This window comes from Catharus ustulatus, chromosome 7 (genome assembly GCF_009819885.2).
Source record: "Catharus ustulatus isolate bCatUst1 chromosome 7, bCatUst1.pri.v2, whole genome shotgun sequence".
Taxonomy (NCBI): domain Eukaryota; kingdom Metazoa; phylum Chordata; class Aves; order Passeriformes; family Turdidae; genus Catharus; species Catharus ustulatus.
Window position 1 is genome coordinate 31,487,808 of NC_046227.1, and position 24,339 is coordinate 31,512,146.

The 24,339-nt window shown below is 38.7% G+C and overlaps 1 protein-coding gene across 1 annotated transcript in view; it reads right to left on the minus strand.

Moving 5' to 3' along the window:
- LOC116998787 (inactive dipeptidyl peptidase 10-like) overlaps positions 1-24,339 on the minus strand; it is a 241,969-nt gene that overhangs the window by 24,265 nt on the left and 193,365 nt on the right. Inside the window, 12 exon segments of the mRNA XM_033064890.2 lie at positions 1,586-1,598; positions 1,600-1,647; positions 1,649-1,681; positions 1,684-1,711; positions 2,256-2,303; positions 3,726-3,817; positions 8,105-8,212; positions 9,301-9,339; positions 11,428-11,551; positions 14,621-14,718; positions 17,105-17,259; positions 19,969-20,089. Of these exon segments, the coding sequence (XP_032920781.1) occupies positions 1,586-1,598; positions 1,600-1,647; positions 1,649-1,681; positions 1,684-1,711; positions 2,256-2,303; positions 3,726-3,817; positions 8,105-8,212; positions 9,301-9,339; positions 11,428-11,551; positions 14,621-14,718; positions 17,105-17,259; positions 19,969-20,089 (907 nt within the window).

Sequence of the window (24,339 nt, forward strand, 5' to 3'; positions counted from 1 at the left end):
GGGACCCTGAATAAATCCCAGACAGCACTAACTCTACATTAATGTTAGAGGTAGAAAAAAATTAATGGCAGTTCAGCATCCCTGCCCAATATCCACAGCTCAGGGTAATCTACTGCAACTCAGTGGAGTGTAGGTTTAATCCTGGGAGGATGATCTACAGCCTTGCCAGCTCAAAGAGAACTGCCAAAGTCACTGAAAGTCGTGAGCTTGTGAGTAATCACATGCACAACCCCTACTGGCATCCACATTTTATATCAAAGAAAGCACATTACAAATTACAGGCTGATATACTTTGCTAAAATAGTAACAAGATGCTTTTGGACCCCAGCACATTGCTGATTCAGGGCAAAAAGCTCTTCCCAATTTATCAACCCTCTCTCTTGCAAAAATCTGAGACTTACCCCATGGGGATTACATCAAGCACAAGGGAAAACTCTGCTTAAAGCATGAGGAGCTCATTACTCACAGAAGGACCACTCAGATTAGCTCCATCACTTCTGCTGCAGATTTAACCATGTATAAAACCTCACAGTTTGTGCATTCTTCTTTTAATCAGCTATGTACTGTAGGTGCATCTCCACAAAAAAACAAACAAAAAAACAAAACCCAGCAAAACCGAAAACAAACCCCTTATTTTAGCCAATATATATTCATAGTTTCTTTGTTTGGATACATTCAATGCTCAAGTCAGTTGGTATTTTATTTTGTGTGGGGGAAAAAAAAAGGAGAGGTTGAGAAAGAAATGGAGAAAAAAGCATGAATATAAAATGAGCTATTCATATGTATTTCAGATGAATTGTCCTCTACTCTTTGCACTCTGATCCTGACTGTGAAAAAATACTGAAGGGATGGTGTCAAATTTTGCAAGTTTCAAGGGCAACAGGTCTACCTATGTAACTTTATTATGCATTGTCTCATTTTGTCACTTATATATCAGTGATTTTTTCTGTGTGTAGATTAAAAATTCTCTTTGTGGGATGGTTTTAATTTTTTATTTATATAGGAATTCTGAAGCCAAACTGGTGCCATTTAGTGCTACTGGAATGCAGCTGACAGTAAAAACACTGTGAGTGATTTATTACAATTGCACTGATATAGAGGATCTGTTTCTGGGGATTAAACCACAGCTGTTTTTTGGTAGATACACCCATACACATAATTATGGGAGTGTACAGATACACTGCACATACATGTGTACAACCACTGCTAGAGAACACAGGCCCCCATTTTTAACTAGGCATAGTCACACAAGATCAATCCCAATATATAAAATAACAAACTATCACAAAGCAAGTGCCATCAGCAAAATGCCAAAATTTTGGATAAAGGATTTCTATTTAGGGTGAATACAAGTTGATGTTCTTTACTTGTACAGAGGAGTCAGGACTGGAGCAGCTTTCTGACATCACTCATAATTTAGCTATTTCACAGAACATCTTTACTGGCAGTCTTAGAACAGGCTCTGTACAGAACTTTGAGTAATCCACTGCTGAAGGCTCAGTGTTAGACTCCCAGCCTAATGCCCTTCTCAAGGGAATACATGAATCCAGCACAAAGAGCAGTGCAGCCTGTGGGTTTGCCTTACCTTTGCAGTGCAGGGAGGAAATGCCTGTTCATGGGGCTGAACTTGGCACTGAAGTACGTGCAACTGCTCCTTCAGGAAGTGACACGAGAGACACTGGACGGTTCAGGGACCCCCACTGTCGATACACTGCGGGAGAGAAAAGGACCAGAAACATTTCACATTGGAAAAAAATGCAATAAAGTAAACTTGGCTATGTGCACAGGATTCAAAAGCTGCCCAAAGCACCACTGGCACTGCAGTGAACTCTCAGTGCTGGGGGTGACATTAGCATTAGTGGGAAACCATGAAAACCTCACTAACCTCAGATTAAAGCACTGAAAATGAGGTGATTTGCCTCCACACTTTAAGTTACATGATTAAACCCCATAAATATCTTTATTTAGAAAACTTCGATTACTTTTAAAAACACAGTCATGTTAGATGCTTGTATTTAGGTTTAATTTTTTAGATGCTCATAAAGGACTAGTGAAGATGTGTTAAAAACATTTTTCTGTTAGAAACTTTTCCATTTTTCAGAAAATGGCAATTTTTAATTTTGAAAAGCTGTGGTTCTTTCTTGTTACAGCTAAAGCACACTAATTTTTTACATAATATAAATGATTACCCAAGCACCATAGCACTTATGGCTTGGGATGAAGAATCTGATAACACAGCCCCATGTGCCTCTTACCTGTGCAGCTGTCTTCCTCTTGGGGATTCTTCAGTGCTTAGGAAATAACTGTGTTCAAAAGAGGAAAAAAATTAAACTCAGTTTGGTAAACTGTCTGATTTGGGTAGCATTAAGAGAAGTGAGAAACACCATAAGTAGTATTTTTAAAAAATTAAAAATTCACAAACACCCATGAAGATCAAATACTTTATATATAAATCCAAGTTCCAATATTAATTCACTATACAGATTAGTTATTTCAGAAAACTATACACTTTCCTGTTAAAACAGTGATGAAAACAGGATTTCATGCTTTTAATTCCTGTCATGCCCAGAAGCTCCAATAGCAACCAGGACACTTCTCTGCATATAAAAATACAGAACAGAAAGTTTCTGTTTCACCTCCAGGAGTTTGCAATATAAATCCAAGTAGTAGATAAAGGTCACAATGAAATTATGTCATATATTACAATAAGTCTTATGAGATCTTATGAGAGGCTTTTTGAGCTGGTAAAACTAACTTTTTCTTCTATCTACTTTGCATGGGTGGAAAGAGACTTTGCAAGAACACCAAGACAAGCCCTTGGTGTTTCTCTGATGAGATTCCCCAAAAGTTTTTGCTTGGCAGGCAGAAGGAGAGCAAGGGCAATCTCCTCAAGTGGCTGAGACAGCCCACGTGAAATTTGTCACCTCTGCAGCCTGAGTGCATCCACACCTCATTTCTACCCCTGGGCCTTGCAGAAGGAAATTCTCTATGGATATGTTTTTAAAACCCATAGAAAGACTTGTCAAAAAAGGGTTTCTTCAGTGCCAGGGGAAAAAGATGGGACTTATTGCAGTCTCAAAAAAGTTCTTGTTGAAATTTAATTTATTTTTAAGCAAATGAGATTTAGGCATGCTTGTGTATATTTTTGCCATGGAGAGATTCCACTGGAGTCAGGTGAAGCCTTCAGACATTTTGTGTTCGTTCTAAACTCCTCCCCAAAACACCAAACATGCATTGCATTTCCTTCCACTCTATCACTAAGATGGGCTGTGAAAAGATTTCTCTGTGGGTGAGAATCAGGAGCTCTGATAAACTCTACAATAATTTGAATTTATGAAGTTGGATCAGATCCCCAAAAGGTCTCTGAGACCTCATGCAGTAAAGGTGTGATGTTTTATCAACTACTGAAAATTTACTATGACTTTTATCTGGATTCCAGGAAAGAATTTACCAAAAATTTTATTGCTGCTGCACTCTGTGTTGATTCCTTTTATTCTGAAAAATACAGGAGTCAAGTGATATCCTGGTGTGATTCTTTCCCTCTGCATAAAAAAACATTTAGAAAAGAATGGCAGATGAATTGTCTGCAACTTATGTACACAGGTGGTGTCAAAGTTATGATCATGCTCCAAAATGAAAGAAATATCGTTGTTGAATTTTGAGTTAAATGGATTCAAACTTAATAACTCCAAACATTTTTTATTAAAAAAGGGAACAATGCTTACATATTTTGAGTATTTTCATCATATGCCAGGATTTTGATAACTTCCCAGTTCCCTGATGTCAGGTGTCTCACACTGATTTGTTCACTTTTAGCCTGTTGAGAGATGGAAAACATTAACTTTCACTGGCTGCATTCTTCTTTGCCTAGCAGGATTGCCTGCACATGTCATTACTGATTACAGCTTTTTAAAATTTAATATGCACATAACATCTTTAAACCACAAACCTCACATTTTGACAGGCCTGAACTTCACTTACCCTTTCTCTCCTATCTCTAAGCCTTTCAAAGTCATTAAAATAATCTGTTTTCAGCACAATTTTTCTTTCAGTTGCCCCCATGCTAACAAACAATAGAATTCAGGATGCAATGCAGGTAAAACCAATTCTTTGGCTGGAAATTGCAGCAGACTGTTCATCAGACCAAGGTTAAAAACAACAAAACCTAGGGGAGAAGCTCATCTGAGGGTGTTTCCCAGTGCAAATTGTGGCTCAGGTTACTGAAGATTAAAACTTCAACCCTCACAGCTTGGACATACTTTATATGGATTTTTCTGTATTAAGATTATCGGATGGATATATATATTCTTAGTTTTCAAATTTAAGTCAAACTTTACAAAGAGAAGAGGTGACATTTCAGAAGTGATACTCAGTGGTCACAAAAGTCATAAAGGAAAAAAGTTGGCCTTATTTTTTTTTTAAATCCATGCATTTCTGAACTGTGCCCTGAGCTCCACATCAACAGCAACAATAACTAAAAAGAAGCAAATGCTCCAAGATACCCCATGAGACATGTTGGGAGCTGGCAAGGCAGAACCAACCCCCTTGGAAACTGATCTGTTTCCAAACAGATCCACAAGGAAAGAATGAGGTAGCAACTCTATGACAAGCCCTGCAAGTACCAAATGAAATCAGGATATTGTGCTAGTTGCTCTACATATGTTTATGATGAGGGCTCCCTGTTCAGGAAGATTCTGATATTCAGAGCTGTCTCCAGGACTGATTAAAATACATATTAGTGATTTATTGTCAGTGACTATTCCTTCTCTAGAGAGAGAGAAGCTACAACTACTGAAATAGATATTCAAATATTAAGATCACAGAATCTAACAAGAGAACAGCAATAAAAAGCCCAGCCAAATGCTAATAAACATGGTTATTTTTCAAGGTTACAGCCATAATACATAATTTATGAAGCTTACAGAAAGTTATTGCCTTGATCCATTAAAGTTACTTTATAATTCTTATTTTGTGGTTGGAAAAAAAAGAGACTTTCTAGAGTTGCAAAACTCCATGAAAGAAATGTCTAGATACATAAGACATGATTCAATCCCATTTTGAGATGAGTTTCTTTTAAATATTTCATAAGTTACTAAAAGCATTTGAAAACAATAACCCACACATCCAGCCCTCTGCATTCAGACAGTAAATAATCTAGGACAGACAGTAACCTTTCAGACAGTAACTTCTCCCTGCATAAAGATTTCATTAGATGCCTCTGCCAACGTGCTTTGTGTCATTGGCACGTGCTTTCCTGAAGTGCAGCAAAGAAATGCAGTGTGAGAAAGACCAGCAGATTGAGAAATCAGCGTCACTGATTAAATTAAAGCAAGCCATTAAAATTTGCTTCTTTAGCCCTGCAAGTCCCCACTGGCTCTGTTTTACCTTTCCTGCACATGAAAGCTGCTCTCTGTCAATAGACTGAGTGGCACAAGCAGGGAAGGAATGAGAATCCCAGTGCCCAATTCCAGAGTCACCCTTTTCCATCACAGAAATGCTGGGACCATCTGGGTGCTGATGGCTGCTCTGAATTCTGCTGTGGCTCTCACAAGGTGTGACAAACACCTCGTGTGACACAGGGCTTTATGTGCAACGGTTAATATACTTTTTATGCCTCTATGTTTGCTTTAGAAATAATGGACAATCAGATTAATGCAGTGTGTAAAACACATCATATAAACATATTTCCTGCCCTTTACTGCTCTGTATCAGCCCCATTACCACATAGAATGTTGCCTGCAGTGAATAATGGCTGACACATGGGATATCACATTTCCTTTTTCTCGAGCAGCTGCATGCTTAAAGCCAAATTTGTCATTGGTGATACCATTCAGATTTGTTTATTCATGCTGATGGCAGGAAGAATAGAAGTATTTTTTAGTTTTGGAGATATGCAGTACACAGAGCCCTAATTCTGCCTAAAAGGGACAAAATACTAAATTCTGGAACATAAGCTTGACTTTGAACATTATTCCGCTGGAACTAAAAGATATGTATAAAAGGAGGCATGTATTAATTACTTTACTGAAATAGGAGTGGGCTCAATCTTTGCTTAAATATTTCCTGAATTAGCATCACGTTTCCTGGGCTTTTTAGTAGCAAGAAATGTCAGAGCCTACAAGGTTAAGGAAACTTGATTGTATCTGTTATTCCCAGCCTTGGGAATGTGGCAAGTGAACTTTCAGATCCAGAATATTATTATTTTGTATGTTTTAAAGGTACTTATTCATACCAAGGTACCAAAATAAGACTTGATTGACTAAATGGTTTTGCTCATGTGTGAATATTATATCAGTACACCTTTACCAGACTGTCACCTGAGTTACTGTTTTCTTTGGGAAATAGAATTTGACATGTCTGTGATCCCTTTTATCTTCACTGACTCTTTCCTCATATATTTACTCTAGTGAATGAGTATCTTTGTTCTTGTTTCTTCAGGTTAAACTGTCATTAAAGTTCTTTTGTTCTTATTCTGTCTGCAGTGCACTGTGAACATATTTCAGACTTAATAACATTCATACCAGAACACTGTCATAAAGGCAGATAACAGAGCTGCCTGGCACAAGTGTGCTGTTTTGATGTTTTGGGTACCTTGCTAATCCCTCCTATGTCATATGGCTCTGCTAAAGCACCTGGATTAATGCTCTGATGATTTAAATAGATGCCTTGGAGTGTTCTGTTCCAGGGCATAATTTCCTTTATTAGTTCATCTCAACTTCATACTGGTGACCTTCAAAGTCACACTGCAAATTTATCTTCTTCCAGATTCTTCTTTGGAAAAAGTAATGACCCTGGGAAATGGAAGCTGCTGAAAAATGTTGCAAAGGGTAATAAAAGTGTCCTAACTTTCACACAAACTTTAAATTTGGGTATTGCCTTCCTTTACCTTTCTGTAAGAGCAGATTCTGAATAGACATTTAAAGTTATTTGTTATTTAAAAATATGCATGTGCAGCATATTTAGAGAAGGTAAAATTAGTGTTTATTCTGGAAGAAGTTATAAATACATCCCACTGCACTGAGAAACAACCTGGACAGGACAGATGACTGTGACACGACTGAAGTCCAGGCGTTTGCCTGGGCCACAGGAAAAGTCCCAAATACCCAGCAGGATGCCATGAGCAGGCTGAGCAGAGCCCTACCTGCCCCATGAACATGGCTGTGCTGGAACTGACCTGAGCAGACCTTACCTGCCCCATGAACATGGCTATGTGCTAGAACTGACCTGAGCAGACCTTACCTGCACCATGAACATGGCTATGTGCTGGAGCTCACCTGAGCAGACCTTACCTGCCCCATGAACATGGCTATGTGCTGAACCCACCTGATCAGAGCCCTACCTGCCCCATGAACATGGCTATGTGCTGAACCCACCTGAGCAGACCTTACCTGCCCCATGAACATGGCTATGTGGTGGAAATCACCTGAGCAGGACCTTACCTGCCCCATGAACATGGCTATGTGGTGGAAACTGACCTGAGCAGACCTTACCTGCCCCATGAACATGGCTATGTGGTGGAACCCACCTGAGCAGACCTTACCTGCACCATGAACATGGCTATGTGCTGGAAATCACCTGAGCAGAGCCCTACCTGCACCATGAACATGGCTATGTGGTGGAATTCACCTGAGCAGACCTTACCTGCCCCATGAACATGGCTATGTGCTGGATGGAACCCACCTGAGCAGACCTTACCTGCACCATGAACATGGCTGTGTGCTGGAGCTCACCTGAGCAGACCTTACCTGCCCCATGAACATGGCTGTGTGCTGGATGGAACCCACCTGATCAGAGCCCTACCTGCACCATGAACATGGCTATGTGCTGGAAATCACCTGAGCAGAGCCCTACCTGCACCATGAACATGGCTATGTGCTGGAAATCACCTGAGCAGAGCCCTACGTGCCCCATGAACATGGCTATGTGCTGGAGCTCACCTGAGCAGACCTTACCTGCCCCATGAACATGGCTATGTGCTGGATGGAACCCACCTGAGCAGACCTTACCTGCCCCATGAACATGGCTATGTGGTGGAATTCACCTGAGCAGACCTTACCTGCCCCATGAACATGGCTGTGCTGGAACTGACCTGAGCAGACCTTACCTGCCCCATGAACATGGCTATGTGGTGGAACTCGCCGCGGCCGCCCTGCTTCACCGGCACCGTCATGAAGAACTTGCTGCCATCCTTGGAGAAAACAGGCTCTTCATTCTGCAAATGGAGCACTGTGTGAGTCTGGTAAACTTCTCACTGTGCTTCTTAACAAAAGAGTAGCTTACATTTTTTTGTCTGCTTGGTTTTGTTGGGCTCAGAAGTCACCTGGAGAAAACATCCTTAGGTTTTAAATATAGTCTACTGAGTTTAACAAAAATGTGGTGGCTAAAGCTGAATATACTTCATGTCACGTGCAATCCTGCCCTAAAGAAAGGGTTACAGCCCTTGCACAGCTCTCCCTCACCACAAAAGCTTTGGTAATCTCAATCCTAAAGCAGTGGGACTTTCCAGGACAGTGTCCTTTACAGACATCTAAATAATGACAGAGATACCTCCTACTGCTGAGGAGAACAAAAGTTTCAATGGTTTGGACTCACTGAGGACATGTTTAACACCCACTGATTTTGATAAAGTTGTATGGAAAAAATAAGCACATTGAAGTGATATTCTAAATCATGGTTTTACCACAAATTGTAGCCTGATGTGATACCATCTCTCTATGTCTAGCTTTGCACAGAAATATTAAAGGAAAAAGGCTTGCTATTAAAGCATAGGGGTTTTTTTTTGTTGAAATGATTTCTCATTTGCACATTGCAAAATGAAGCCTGAAATGTGGTTTAAATAGAATGTGCTTCATCCAGTTATTGGACACTTCTTCTGAAGCTATGAAAGTGGAATAATTGGCTGACATATTAGTTAAACATATTGTTCTGGGTATGAATTTAGAAATATTTTACTTTCTCATTCCAATTATAGTCCATGTGACCTCTAATCTTTGGACTCCTTTTGCTTTAATTTGGTGAGATCATTTTCAAATCAGAAACAAATCACAGTAAGTAGGACATGCCTGGAATGGGATTCATCTGGTCTGTCTTCCACCATCCCAGACTTAGGTAGTTAATCAGCTGTTCATCTAAATGCTTACTGAACTGAATCCAGGCAGACCAGAAACTGAAGAGAAAATTGCCTCCAAAACCCTCACAGGTCTAAGGATTTTATTAGCTTATAAAATAACACACAGTTAAATAAAAATGGCAATGAAGCAATTAAGCATTATGCACCCAGAAATAGCATTTATACTGTACCTGTTTAGGAAGCCACAGATCTGACTGCATTTCATATTTCTAAAAGACAAAAAAAAAAAGGAAAAAATTGGTTTTATGGAATAGCTATAGATAAAACATATTTCCCACATTCAGCAAAAGGTCTCTAGCTATTTAATGCGGTTTTTTTCTATTGTGTTACAATCTCCTCATCTCTTTGCTGGCACTTGCATTGAAACAAATGATAATTTAATTACAAATCAGCTGCTTTATTCAGAGCTTTTGGTAGAACACCACAGGGGAACTAAGAATGCCATTTCAGTCCTTTCTGATCAGCTGTGAAGAAGCTTTACACAGGCAGTTCTATTTGTTTTTTACCTCTAGGCATCATCTGACAACTGGATATTTTAAGTCCTTCATCAACAATGGGCAAGCAGCCAGCATCAAGCTCAAATTGTGAGACCTTTTCAAATCACAATCCTGTGCTTTAATGAGTTGTAGTGTGGCATTAGTTATGAGAAAAAAATTAAAATAAATTAATGAGTTTTACTGTTCATACTCATATTTCACATCATGCCATCTGAAAAAAAAAAAAAACAAAAACAAAACAACCAAATATCATGCACACATTGCTGGAAAAAAATATACATCAACTTCTGCCAATTGTCATAGTCACAGTGAAGTAATGAAAATTTATTAGCTATAGAAGAATCTGTATGTATATGGCCTGAAAAATGAAAATCTGTAGCTAGTGCAGCAGTTGGTTTTACACATTCCTTTGAGGATGTTTGTAACATGCTAGGGAGGAAAAAAATGTTTACATCTGAACTCAAATGGTGTGATACAATGCTAAATTCTCACAATATTTAGCCTTTTCTAATCCATTAGTGGTTTCAAGAGCATCCCCTTATCCCAGAGGGTGCAGTGTGGGAGCCCTCCAGGACGAGCCAGGCCTGGGCTGTGCTCACAATGGTGACAGAGCATCCCTGTCCTTCCTCACTCCCTAAAAATGTCCTTTGCTGCACTCCAGGTATTCTGGAGTGGAACTTCTCAGTCTGTCCCTCTTACAGGGATACCTCCTTCCAACAAGTCCAATTGACCTTGGAGCACATAAAGTTTTCCCTCTCAGAAGCAGCTGCAGTGGTTCAGGACCAACTTTCTCAATAAAAGGACAGAAGGCTCACAGGAACCAGGTGAAAAGGAACCAAATCTCCATGGTCACAATCTTAAGCCACACTCTGGGGGTTCATTCACAGTTTCTGAGTGAGGAAAAGCATGCAGCAAAAGAAGATTAGCTTGGAAGTAACCTCTAACACTTCAGTATGACTGACTCCAGTACCAGACACTGATGGGAGCCTTTTGACTCAGAGGCCAACATTAATCACTCATAACCATTCACACTGCCAAATTATACCCTCTGCTTTGGAGCATCTGTTGGTACTGATATCAGCATGTATAGAAAATATTTATACTTTTAGCTGGTTCTGGGAAGAGATTGTGACTCAGAATGGGAAAGCAGCCAAGTGCATTCAAGATGCAAGATTGACTGAGAAAATGGGGAGATGTAGTGCAGGAGTGTCAGAAGTCAAAGTCTGGGTCCAGGGGTGGAATGTGTCTGGATTCAAAGAGAAAAATGTATTTCAGTTTGGTTTACATTCAAAAATGAAATATCCTCGTTGCCTTTCAAGTGATTTTTTCCTAAATTTATTTAATTCTGCAATCAAATTTGAAAGAGTCATGAGAATTTTACACCTTTTCCTTAAGTGCATGTAAGCTATGAGAGACAGAAAGATCTGAAATGAAACTCTGCAGGGGGAGAGTGGGGAAACCAGTCAGCTGAAAATATCTGTCAGAGCACAAGCTTGTCACTGCTCTAGCTATATCCCAAGTACATGATGTTCAGCAACTGCAGCTTCCAAAAAGCTAATGAATGAACAAAGCTCAGTGATTCTGGGAGTGTCACTCAAAGTTGCTAATTGCACAAACTCATTTCACCACATTCGGAATTTTCTCACATCCATTTCCTCCCTGTTGACTAATTATATTCAGCTTGCAACTACTGCATCTGCAAACTGATTTCCAAATATCATTTTCTGAATATGAAAACAAAATGCAGAAGAAACCTTGAAAAGAGACTTTGGGGGAAAAAAAAAATCCCAAACAACTTACCCTGGTACAAGCTCCAGTTGTGGTTTCACAAACTGTAAGGATGGAGATATTCTGAGCTCTGTTTAACCACCTCACCACAGCCTTGGTGTTGCTTATCCATTTCACCATGGTGATATAATATTCCCTAAGCAAAACATTTGAAAACACAATGTTCTGATCATTGACATTTCAGACTATATTTTAGAAAAAAACCCAATATATACATTTCATTCAAATGCTGAATTTGTACTGCATGGCAGTGCCAGTACTAAAGGATAGAGAAAATAACCCCAAATGTCCAGCATCTGTGCTGGATGTGGGATGGCTCAGTGGGATGTAAGTGGGATGGCTCAGTCCTTCAGTGTGATGCTCCCCTGGGAAATTTTTGCATATATACACAAACTTTACCAACTGTGAAACATATGCTTGCCAATACACATGAACTGTGTACTTTCCAGTCAGCTTAGAAACAAGCACTGAATTCCAAGAGAAGCCAGTATTTTCCAACAACAAATAACTTCAGATGACACACATTTTTGCAAAATAATCCAGTCCTACTGCCAAAAAAAAATAAGTTCTGTAATATTAGAGTGCAGCGAGAGCCCACTTCAAAATTATAAAATAACAAGTATTTTATAACAGGGCATCTGGATAAAAGGGAGGTCCCTCTCACTATCAATCTGTTCCTGTTTCTTTTAACAAACAGCTCATAATATCAGCCAAACTGCCTGTCCCTGGCTGAGCACACGAGGCTCCCTGGGCTCGTGGTGTGCAGGATTTGCCTCCCTCCTCCCAAGATCCTGCTGGGCTGTCAGGCTGGGGATGTCAAGAGAAGACAGTCTGTCACCCAGCCCAGCTATTTCCTTCCCTTCTCCCCTGCTGGCCCTGGCAGCTCTCACAGCCCAGCTGAGTTATGTGCAACAGTGGAGTGAGCTTGTCTGGAAAAAACTCAACCCCTTTAAAACAAGGGGCTTAGCTTGGATATAATTAGGCTTTTAATCCATTACTGATAGAGATCTCATTACTCTTTGACAACAGGGCTTTAATTATAGATTCAAAAGCCTCCTTACTAGATCAAAGATGCTGAGCAGCACCAGCTGCAAAGCTGCACTCAGGAGAGGCAGGAGACAGGAGTGCACTGTGGCTTCACCCAAAGTGCTGCTGTGTTTGCAGAACACACCTCAACAGCCCAGCAGGCACAGATTCCTTTGGTTTCCATATCTGACTTCTAGCAAAACAGATATTTTCACATTTGGATACCAGAATGATACACAGACATGGGGACTTCAAGTGTAAGTGTGTTGTGAGTTTGTGTCTCCAAGCTTCTCAGGGTCCATTGTACACTCCTCCAGTTTCCTCACAACCCCATTTTAAAGAGGGAAAAACTTATTGCATTTTTGACAAAGGGCTGAAGAAAAATACCAAATAATGTTTGACACTGAAGAAAACATAACTGTACACATGAAATAGAAGCACCAAGGGGGAAACAGAAATTACATGAGATATAACCATGCATCTGAAGGAAGACTCCCAGTCTTTTTGTGGTTTTAATAGTGCATAGTAGGTGGTAAATTTTTCTACAGAATGAAACTTTCAGGAGTAAAATTTACAAGTGTTATCCCTATCTTTATATCAGAATAGCCTCAACACGACTTGGGAAATATTACCAAGCACCTTTACAGGATCCCTAAAAGAAGAAAATGAATTTTTCATTGAATTTATTCATTGAATTTTTCATTGAATTTATTCAATCTTACATCAAGTTTCCAGATGCCCTAAAAATCAGGGAAACAGTTTTATGTCTTCATAGGTCCTACACCAGACACAATTTGGGACAAGTTGAGAATCTGAATGTTAATTCTTGTGGTTAATTAACAGAACCCCTTTCCCTTTCCCTTTCCCTTTCCCTTTCCCTTTCCCTTTCCCTTTCCCTTTCCCTTTCCCTTCTTTCCCTTTCCCTTTCCATTTCTGTGGTTTCCCTGTGAGGGAGTGAATGGTTATGACCTGTACAATACCTATTGCTAAAATGTTTCTGCCCTGAAAGATCCTTAAAACCATATGTGATAAGGAACCATTCAATTTAATTCTGAAAGACTCCCATGACCTATTTACTAATAATTCCACAATGAAAGGGTGAGAAATGCACTGACATAAACTGACTGCTAAAGGTAGCTACTACTTTTACTAAAAAAGCTAATACTTTAGGAAAAAAACAAACTCCTAAGCATTACAAACTTCTAAGATTTTCACTCTAGAAAAGTCTGTTTAAAGCACATTTTTCATACCTATATATAGAGAGATACATGGTCATATATGGGTTGATGACCAGTGTAAAGACTGTTACTGAAATCTCAAGTCAGATTCACAATTTACAGTAAAACTGGCTCACAATTATACAATCTATCTAAGTTTTACAGCACGGAAATTGTACCTTAATAGTTAAAAACAAGAAGGAATTAACTTTTTTCCCCCAGGTTTAAATAGATTTACTCAGTCTTCTCATGCACTAGCAAGCCAGAACTTTTATCAATTGAACAACAGCAATATCTTTATCAAGAACTGCAAAGATGCTCCACAGATTCGGCTTCATCTTCAAGAAGACAAAAAAAAGTTTTAAGATCCTAACATTAATATTTGAGTCTACTATTACTTTCCATCTGCTGAGGAGGCAGAACAAATCTGAAAACCCTCAAGTGAAACCATAACATCTGGAAAACATTTTCAAGATTCTCTTTTTCTTGGGGATCTTTTCTTATACATTGTTTTATTTCTTAACTTCTTTGCTCCTTCTGACACTTAAAGTTCAACTTTAATGCCATTAAGGAAAGTAAAGATGCTGATCTTGATGGCAAGAAATCTTTCAGATTATATAGCACTGTTTAAATTAATGAAGGGGAAGCAAGCAGCAGCAGATTTTATCATGTTTTTCAGTAGTGGCCCATCAATAGAAACAAAATATTTCAAAATGCTCAATTCATTCAGAATAATTTCTCTTACTAACACAATCAGTAAGCATTCCAGTTGACACTAATAATTGCAAGTCATAATTCACTATTAAATTATTCCTGCAATAAATTAGAGTACCTCAATTTGTGTAGAAGAGAGCTACACCAGCTAGGAATGTTTGTAACAGTTGTGAATAAGTGGCCACTGTTAACATCCTGATTATGTTGGGAACAATTACCATAAAATATTTCACCATTAAATTATATACCTTGACTTAAAGCTGTCAGGTGGCATCAGCTCCAGGGTATGTGCTGGTCCATACAGGTTAACTACAAACAGCTTTACTGTGGGGTTTGTTTGACCTGCCTTTGGAAAAGAAAAAAACAAATAGGAGTTTTAGAGGCACTGAATCAGTGACAGCTAAGCAGACTCACTTGTTAACATTATGCAGTATTTTTTAAAATAATGAAAAGTTATTAAAGTCCAAGTATCTTAAATCTGAACAATGAATTTCATAGCCATATGAATCACAGAGATAAAAACATGAAGTTTTGAGTGATTCTCTCCCCACCCTTTACTGATAGAAGACATTCCTGTGCAGAGCAAGGGACCAGCACTTGCCCAGTTCAGTGAAGTCAGCTCCCAAAACACAGCCAGCCTCTAAATCTGCAGCTAAACCCAGCCTCCAGCTAAGCATTTTCCAGATGCTATTCCTTCTTCTGAAAAGCTGCACTACCTCAGTCTGGGATTCCTCCTCTGTTTGTCTTTACCATTTTCCCTCAGTCTTCTTCCCCTTGTTTGCTGAGCTGAAAATCTCAATTTCTGGCCTGTGCCAGGATCCAGCTGCTTTGGCAGGCCAGCTCCAAGGGAAACAAAATGCTTCTTGTGGCTACAGGGGAATAACGTGGCAGTTTGATGGATACCCACTGGGAAGAGTCTGATAAATCCTGAGGCTCTATGGGGAGGTAGGAATCATCCTTCTCCCATAACACAGCTCATAACTCTGGGATGCTCCTGAGATGAAGGACAGTAATGGGAATTGGGAGAGGCTCTGAAGGGCTGCAGGAGGTGCTGGTCCCAATCCCTGCCCTAGACATGCCATCCCCAAGTTTCAGTTTCATGGTACAGGAATTGCACCACATAACCCCTGGGATACAGAGAATGAAGTGTGCTCCTCAGTGGGGCTGCCCCCTGTTTTATACTGGAAGGAAAAGGTAAAAATCACTGATTCTACAGGTTTGCTGCAGTAAAGGACAAAGTTGTGTGCTTGGCTCTTCACAGGCTGAAATCCACCCACAAATTCCTTTTAGAAATTGGGCTTATCTCAAAATAAAGTCTGAATGCTGCATCCACTCATTTCTGAGTGGTATGGAGGACAAGTAAGTGGCATTTTTGTGTTTTTAACACTGCTAGGGGAAAAAAAAAGTTATTCTTTTTTTCTTTTTAAGAATACAGTCTGTGTGTATGACATGTACGCAGACATGATGAGCAAGTTCCAGTGCTCACAAAATCACGTTTCATTTGCTTTCTTAATCTTAGTTATAATTTTCTCTGATGGTTGCACTCTATACTAAAGACCAAATCTTTTTTGTAATCTCTGTTGCTGCACCACCAGCTTCATTACCAATTAATGATGTTTAACGAGTAGCTAAATTTGTATTAAATGGAGACATTAAATAAAGATAATGTTTTTTCATTAATGAGATTCCTGAAGTAGTATTGTGTATCACTTTTATGCTGAATTGCTAATGAAATAGAATTACTCCTTTCTCGTTTAAAAAGCTGACTTAAAAATATTCCTTATTTTTTTCTTTGCTCTGTCACTCAAGGCCTTTTGCCAATGCAAGTATATAAACTACTCCTAAAATTACTGTTGTTTCATTATTTCAGAGTATTGTTTCAAAGCACAAAGATATTCTATTTATATAATATATGTTATTGTTTCATAGTACCTGGTACAGTCTGTTCATCACCAAATCACAGTCTGTTCAAGAATAAAGGTTCATCACCAAATGCAGTAGCAGGAATAGCAAGGTAACAAGAAAATAAACTTCTCCTGAATGCCAGAGGAGGATCATTTAGGTGGAGCTGTCAGAAAGGAGCCCAGACTTTGTGCGCAAGGGCTGGATAAACTGATCAGCTGGAAGATGAAACAACAGATCTGGAGGCACCTCTCCAGAAAATCCCCAGAAAATGAGAAGTGATTTTCAGGCATTATCCCTGTCTGGGCTGTTCTTTCACTTTCCAAAACAAATCTAAAAACCATGCTCTAAATCTTCTAAAACACTTATAGTTCTACTTTTTTTTCTCTTTTTGATGGCCATGAAAATATGTTACTGTGGCTTGTCTTATTCAATGCCAGCCTGTCACATTTATTAATAACAGCACAATCTACTGAGATTTCTGTATCTGTGAAGGAACACAGATTCTTGCTCTGTGCTCTGCACACAGAGTGTCAGACTCCAGTGCAGCTGGGGCTGGATCTTCTTCCTACACAGACCTTCAAATGCATTACCCTTCTCTCTGAGGTGCTGGATTGGTTTCACCAAGCCAAATATCAGTGATGAAATTACTCCAAATTAGTTTCTCTACTGCCCTCTAACCTGATAGTTTCTGAAAAAAAAATTGTAATTATTATTTCCTGAAAAGCATCATGAATAAAATCAGCCTGTGATACTGTCTGGAAGCACTCTTTCCACATGGCTGAATATTATCAGAGAGGAGGTGGGAGCTGGATCCCCACTCATCTTACCTTAGGATATGGATACTGCTTTCCCTTTGGATACAGACCTCCTGTGAAGCGGGGAATAACCATGTTGGGCACCAGAGAGTCATTGATGGTCAGGAAGGCCAGTCTTTCCCCGTCTGGAGACCACCAGTGGGCAATGTGGGAATGAAGAAGTTCCTCTGCAAAACCAGATTTCCTTAGGCTCCATAAAAAACTCACACAGTGTCCAGCTTGTTCAGCCAGCACCAAATTATTCTCCCTGTGCCAACCTGAAATGGGCCTGTTGTAATTTCAGTAATTTCACTTCATCCTGGATTGAATGGTTGGTTAACAAGGAACATTGAAGGACCAAGCTTTAAGCATTTTCCTAAATGGATACTTCCACTAACATCAATAAATGTGAAAGATGATTGTTACTGATATATGCTTAGTTCTATAGCATTCCAACACATGTGTTTACTTAAATTTTAAAGAAATTTAAATAATTTGGGAGTTTGAGGTAATTTTTAGGATTGCCAATTTTTTTCTTCTCCTCTTAATATAGAGCTTCAGTATACCTGATTTCTCTGAGTTGTGGCACCTGATAACATGCAGATCTTCACAGAGTCATATTTATGTAATCATTTTTAGAGTGCAATATTATGATTTTATTGTCTTAGCCTAGTGGACAGCTTAAATTTTTGGGAAGTTCAATTTCTCTGGAGTGAAACTTTTTGAAAATCTGAACCAGACTTTTATTTTTATTCAAATTCTATTTGCTTTCCAAATTAATCCAATTCTCAAGAATGTCACTTGATGTTTTCTTACATTTATTGTCATTGAATATCGCAGTCAAAAGAAACAAACCAGAAAAAAATACAGGCACAGAACCCAAACTCCTGGAATCCCAGTACAGCTCCTGAGCAATTCCAGACTCTCCCTGTACAAGTCTTCTGCTTCCACTTGTGAGAAGACTTAGAATTTTCATTTTGTATTTGATATGTTGGCCTGCTTTGTAAGGGTTTTGTATTTAAATTTGAAGAATTTGGTTGGAAAACTAATTGAGAATAGGGTACAAAGGGAAAAGGCCTGACTGCATATTTAATTTGGGAGCCTACCTAACAACACTACTTAAACTGTCAACAGAGACTCTCCACATTGCTAATCGGATTCTGAGGGTTCTGAAGAAGCTTAATGGGCTGAATTATCTAAGGTTAGGGGAAATGAAACTGGGACCTACATTCAAAGTCAGGTATTCTGGGTCATGCTTCTCTCCCTGGCTGGATAACTAAAACCTTTTACACAGGAGAGGGGCTGAGAATGAATGGTGAATATCAGATAGCCAAAAAACACAATTATGTTTGCTTTAAAATATTACTGTTTGCATTTAGACAAGGTTATTCACACAAAGAAAAGCTATTCCCAAATGCTTTAAAAGGTAAAATGTTAATAACAAACTCATGAAATGATAAAAGAAAACAAATGAGGTCAAAGGAGGAAGAGTGCTCGATTCAACTGAAAATCTCTCAACTTCACCTGGACAATATTCAGCCTGCTCAGCTTCTGATGCTGTTAAAAAGCTCAGCTGAAAGTGGAGCTCTAGGTGAATGGGAAAGGAGATGTTTTTTCCTTCATGCCATCAGACACTGGGGCTGTCCAGCATGCACAGACAGAACTCCCTCCCACCCTCAATTCCATGGGGTTGAGAAGGATCCTGGGACCCCAGAGAGCTCTCTGACAGTCAGGAACTGCAGCATCCCATTTGGGATGAAAAAACTTGGAAAACAATGTGCAAAGAAAGCTTCTTCACTTAAACAGGGCTTTAGGACTTCAAGAGGAAGGCTTTGGGATCATGTCCCACAAAACCTCAGAAACATTCTACTCCCAAACTAGACAACTTTTGCTGCTCCTGGCCGTGACTCTTATTAACTTCACTTTGTTTTAGTGGAAACTTGATATACTGCATCAACTTCAATGAGCTCTATCTGCTTTAATTCTTCAATTTGTATGCTATGCTGTTAGAATTTAAGATTATTAAGTGCATATAAAATGATACTCCATTTTAAAAATATTCTTTTGTTTTGAAACGTGCTGCCACATTAAAACATTTCAAAACACTAATGGAAACCTTGGAAGTGGGTAACTATCTAACAGGGATGCAAATGACCATTCTAACTTCAGAGTTCACTTGGGTAGAGATTTAAAACAAAAAAACCATGGTGAGCTGTTTGGTCATAACTACTGCAATGGCTAGGGATGTGAATAGATCATTTTTAAGGTGAAGTTGAGTGGTGCAAGGCATTAACACCATTCCTAAAAACACTCCTCACATCAGAAATTCGATATCTCAGGAACTGAGTATTTAACACCAAGAATACATGAATCCCATAGGGAGAGTAGCTGAAATGTGTATTAATTTTAAGCTGCTGTTCCAATCTAGATAATCTGCTCCCTTTCTAAAATTTTTCCTTCCTTAAATTTACCATTATCATTTAAAAGCATTTTGGGTGCAGAGAGAAACATTCTGTGGTTCTGGCTGTAGAAGACAGACTGAACTATCCCCCACTCAAACTTGGGTTCCCTCTGCTCTGGGGATGTTTAACTATAACTGCATCATCACTGCTGTCCCTAAAAGCAGAAACTGAGCCCTTTCCCTGCTCACTTTTACATGCTACCAAGTGCTACATTCTGGTCTGAAATGAATTCATCTTTCTCAGAAAACACTGCTATATGCAAACCAGCAGGCAATGCAAAGAATGAAGAGATACAAAGGCAATCTTGCAGGAAAATGAGAAGGGAAAGGAGCAAACCCACCCTCGGCATTTTCTGAAATGAGCAGATTTGTGCTGTTGGGTCTGTACAAGGACCTTTCATTTGTTTTAATAAACAGATATATTTGCCCAGCTTACCTTCATATAACCAGTCTGCAATTCCATTAAAAATAATTCCTTCTTTTCCTGAGGATGTCAGGCGCAATGAGCTGCTCTTTACATCAGGCTGATAGTAGATGTTATTTTCAAATATATAAATCTGGATGAGGTAAGAGAGACGGAGAGAAAAACCAACATTTTGGTAGATAAAAATGAATGTTCAGCAATGAATACATAATTTCCTCAGGCTCAGAACAGTCTACAGAATAATTCAGCATAAGTTTCCACCAAAATTGTCTTCATATTCCATTTTATTATAAAATTGGACAAACTAAACAAACTTTTAATCATTATGGCAAGCAAATCCTTCCTTTGAAATTTTCTTTCCAGTTGAAATATTTCTATTCATGTTAAAAAATATTATTACATTCCTCAAAATCATACAGGAGACAAGTTTTATAGCAGCTGAATGAATAAAGAAATTTTCATCTGGTTTCCTAACTGTGAAATGAGACACACTCCTGCAAGGACCTACAGCATAGTACATGCATCATAAATATAAGTTACAATTTTATATCATGGTGTGAGAACACACTGGAGAAACAAAACCAAACAGCAGCCTGCAGTTAACTTTTCTCAGCTTGCTGACGACTTCTGACTGACACACCAATGTTTTACCTCAAGTGTACTACATAAATGTTCTTTATTTTTCGAGTCTGGGCTTTATTTTTCAAGTCTGGGCTCCCCATTCTCCTGTTTTCCTCTTCACTGCCACTCATTAGCCTTGTCTGCTCTTCTTTCCCTGCTCACTTTGTTGCAAAGGGCATCCAGCTCACTCATTTTGTGAGGCTGAGGTCCAGGTTCCATGACAAAGTGCAATAAATCACAATGGCCACGTGTGCACTTCCACAGCTTAACACAAAAATCAAAGCAGCAGCAAGGTAATGCACCACCTCAGTTCACAGTGAGAAAATGCATCTGTACCAGGATACCACAGAAATTTTTGTTGCACCATTTCAGCACTGATATACAACTTCTCAGGGAGTGGAACAGGAAGAAAATATCTTTCCACCAAAGACTGTTTAAAAAGCCTGCTCATTTATCATTCTCTCATACTTCTATAATAAACGACTTATGGGAAAATACTAACCAAAGAGCAAAGTTTTATTATCACTATTACTGCTGTTCCCCTTGCTTCTAAATTACCATCTGAAATAGATTTCCCTATAAGTCCCCAAACTAATGATTTTTAACAGTAGCCACTTCATGATTTCTGCTGCAGAAAGCTATAAAATTGAGGGTTTTTCCTACCATGAGCAATGCAATGGTTTTAACCATTACTGGGAACTTGGAAGTAAATCCTTTATGGTCAGAATTCAAAGCTCAGCAGTGAGCTCAAAACTGAAGCAAAAATAGTTGAACCAGTTTTAATAACCCAAAATGTACTGAGCTTTATACTGGTACAGAGAATTTCTGGGAAGCTGATGCATCACCCAACATCAACAGCAAAGGAAAACAACAATGAAAGAATGCTGGATGTATCAAGCTTTTGAAATAACATCAACAAGAACTTCCTGTAAATGTATATTGCCACACTAAAAATGCACTTTCATTTCTAATGTAAAAGAACTAAATATGAGCAAAACCAAGGCATGGCTAACTGCTTAACCAAGAAAACTAAAATAATTTAGCCAAGTATTTGTTATTTATGTCAACTTAAACTGTTGCTATCAGACCCCATTACAGGTAGCCTTAATAGTGAACCATTCTGATGAATCCTATGAAGCAACTTCTTACATCTGACAAACTCTTCTTGTATAAACAGCAGCTTTCAAGAGGTTACCAAAAAAGCCTACTTGGTCAAAAGATTCTATTTTATTTAATCTTCTTTAATTAAAATAAATCAATCTAATTAATTAATTTAAAGATCAGGAGCATGGTTTTTGCTTCTCTCTCCTGTTTTCAGGCTGTTATTGTTCTTAATGGTGAAGGTACTCAAATTGTCTTGTCTGCAGTGAAAAATTTCATTTAAAGCGATCAGTGACAAAGTATAGGATTAAGAATTACTTGTTTTATGACTGAGCCCTGAGAAGGTTTTTAATCCTGTTATTACTACTTAGCAGGCATTGCTAATTCCATTTGACAGATCTCAGATAAGTAAGTATCTCTGAAGGATAGTCACTGTTGTGCCACTGATTGTGGCTGCATCATCTTTATTCCTCATAAAGCAGCTTTGTCTCCATCCTCAAGCAGTTCCCAGTCACCCTCTGAATATCCTCACAATCTTGGTCTACTCTATCATCTAAAGCTTCCCTTCTTTCCTCATCACTCCTTACACATGTTCCTTCAGCTTTGAAGCTGCTCCAAATCCCCATTTATTTTCTTGAATGTACCTATCGGAACATTTTAAAGTTCTTGAAAAACTTCAGTCACACAGCAGCTCTCTCCCCAGCAAGCCTTGAGCTCAGTGATTACTTGAATTTAACATTAAGAAGGAAGAATTCATGTTTTTTTGCAGACTATTTTTGCAATACAAGCATTCATCTTTAACACAGTTAAACTGCACAGAAGTGCACATGGACAAGTGCTTGGTGCTCTGGCAAGTGTGGCTCTGCACTCATTGCTTGATCCCAAAAGATCAACATTCCCATGCCTGTAAATCATCTTGGAAAGATTCACCATTATGGTTACTCATCTGGCATTTCCAAAAGGCAGACTCACTGTGAATTCTTCTTCTCAGGATAACACTTATGTGATACAAATGTACCTTACACATAGCTCTGAAATACTGACATTTTAAAAGATCACCCCTTGAACTTAATTCTGTTCCCAAGATTTGGGTAGATCCCCCTTGCTTTCATCTTGTCTTTGCACATACAACACCAGCCAGCAGCAAAAGGTGGGGTCAAATGTGAAGGGGTTTTAGGAGGAAAACAGATACTGAATTTATTTTAAGTCAATTATAAAGAGCCCACAAACTATGAGTAGAAATGGGACTATTCCTCAGCTGAAACATGCAAAAAAAATCCCCAGAGGAAGGGAAGTCTTAAATGCCAAGACCTCCCCTCCCTGCACAATACCCAAGATCCTTTTCTTTGCTTCATGTACTTTTCTCTTTCTTGTTCAGTTTAAACACTGCCACCAATGCTTTCTGATGGACTCTCCTTAAAATTCTGCTTTATGCTACACTAAAATTTATTTCCAATCTTTTTTTCAAAAACACAGAGACTAGATGAAAATTTTTATTTTTTAAGATGCAGCTGCTCCTGCTGATGATTTGCAGTACAGGAATACCTGGAGGTTGAATTTATGAGCCACAATTTGGTTTTCAAAATTGAGTGAAAGAGAAAGTGGCTGTAAGGAAACTCAGACAGTTACTTTTCCTGTAAGAGAGACAGAAACTCTCAAACACTGCAAGGTAGATAACAAATCATGACCCTGGGGTAAGAATAATTGATCAGAACAAACAAAACCAAACAATTCCTTGGAGCACAATCTTGCAAACACATTTGTCTTACCTGACTTCAGCAAGCAGAAGTAAAGATGTGCCCAAAAGTTTCCAGGAAGGGGACTTCACACACTTCATCACTTTGTATATTGTGTTTTGAGCAACATCACATAAACCAAAATTTCCCTTGCCAGTCTCTCTCCACTCAGGTATATGGGAGCAAGTAACAGTAAAAGGCTTTTCTTAGTGTACACTTGGGTCTATTTACTACACCACAAGTACTAAAATGTTGACTGTAACTACTGAATCTTCCCAAACTGCTAAAAAAGGAGCTGCTAACTGTGTATCAGACAGGTATTCTCAAGAATACATCAGTGGCTTTGTGCCCAAAAAAGCTTCCACAGCTTTCAGGTATGATGATAAGAAAGTAAATTGAAAAAGGCACAAAGTGGAACCAGGATATGCTATTGTATATGGAAATTATTATTACACTTTTTTTAACCTCTTCTACCCATCTTTCATGAGTATTTAAAAAAAAAAAATTAAACTATTTTTAGCTGAGACCCTCAGGTAATAATGCTGTAAATGGGGATAAATGTCAAAATCTACTACCTTCAAAATTATCTGTTTTCATAGAGATTTTGCACATCAAGTCTTAAACCAAACAGAGAAAAACCCAACAGAATTTCTTTAATTATTTTATTAAGTAGTTTACAATTAATGAAAAACACCTGCAAGAATGTTTTGGATTAGTGAAATTAATTCTTGGTAATGATCACATTTATTTCCACTGACTGGGAAGAATTTGAGGCCCTGCTTGCTCTAATATTCTACCTCAGCACTAATGCATCTCATTCTTTCACATCTGGCATCCTCTAAATAATTTTTTTCGTAAATTTTATCCTAAATTAATCCCTTCCAAAATGCTTATTCACTGTTTGCAACATGTTTCACAATTACAG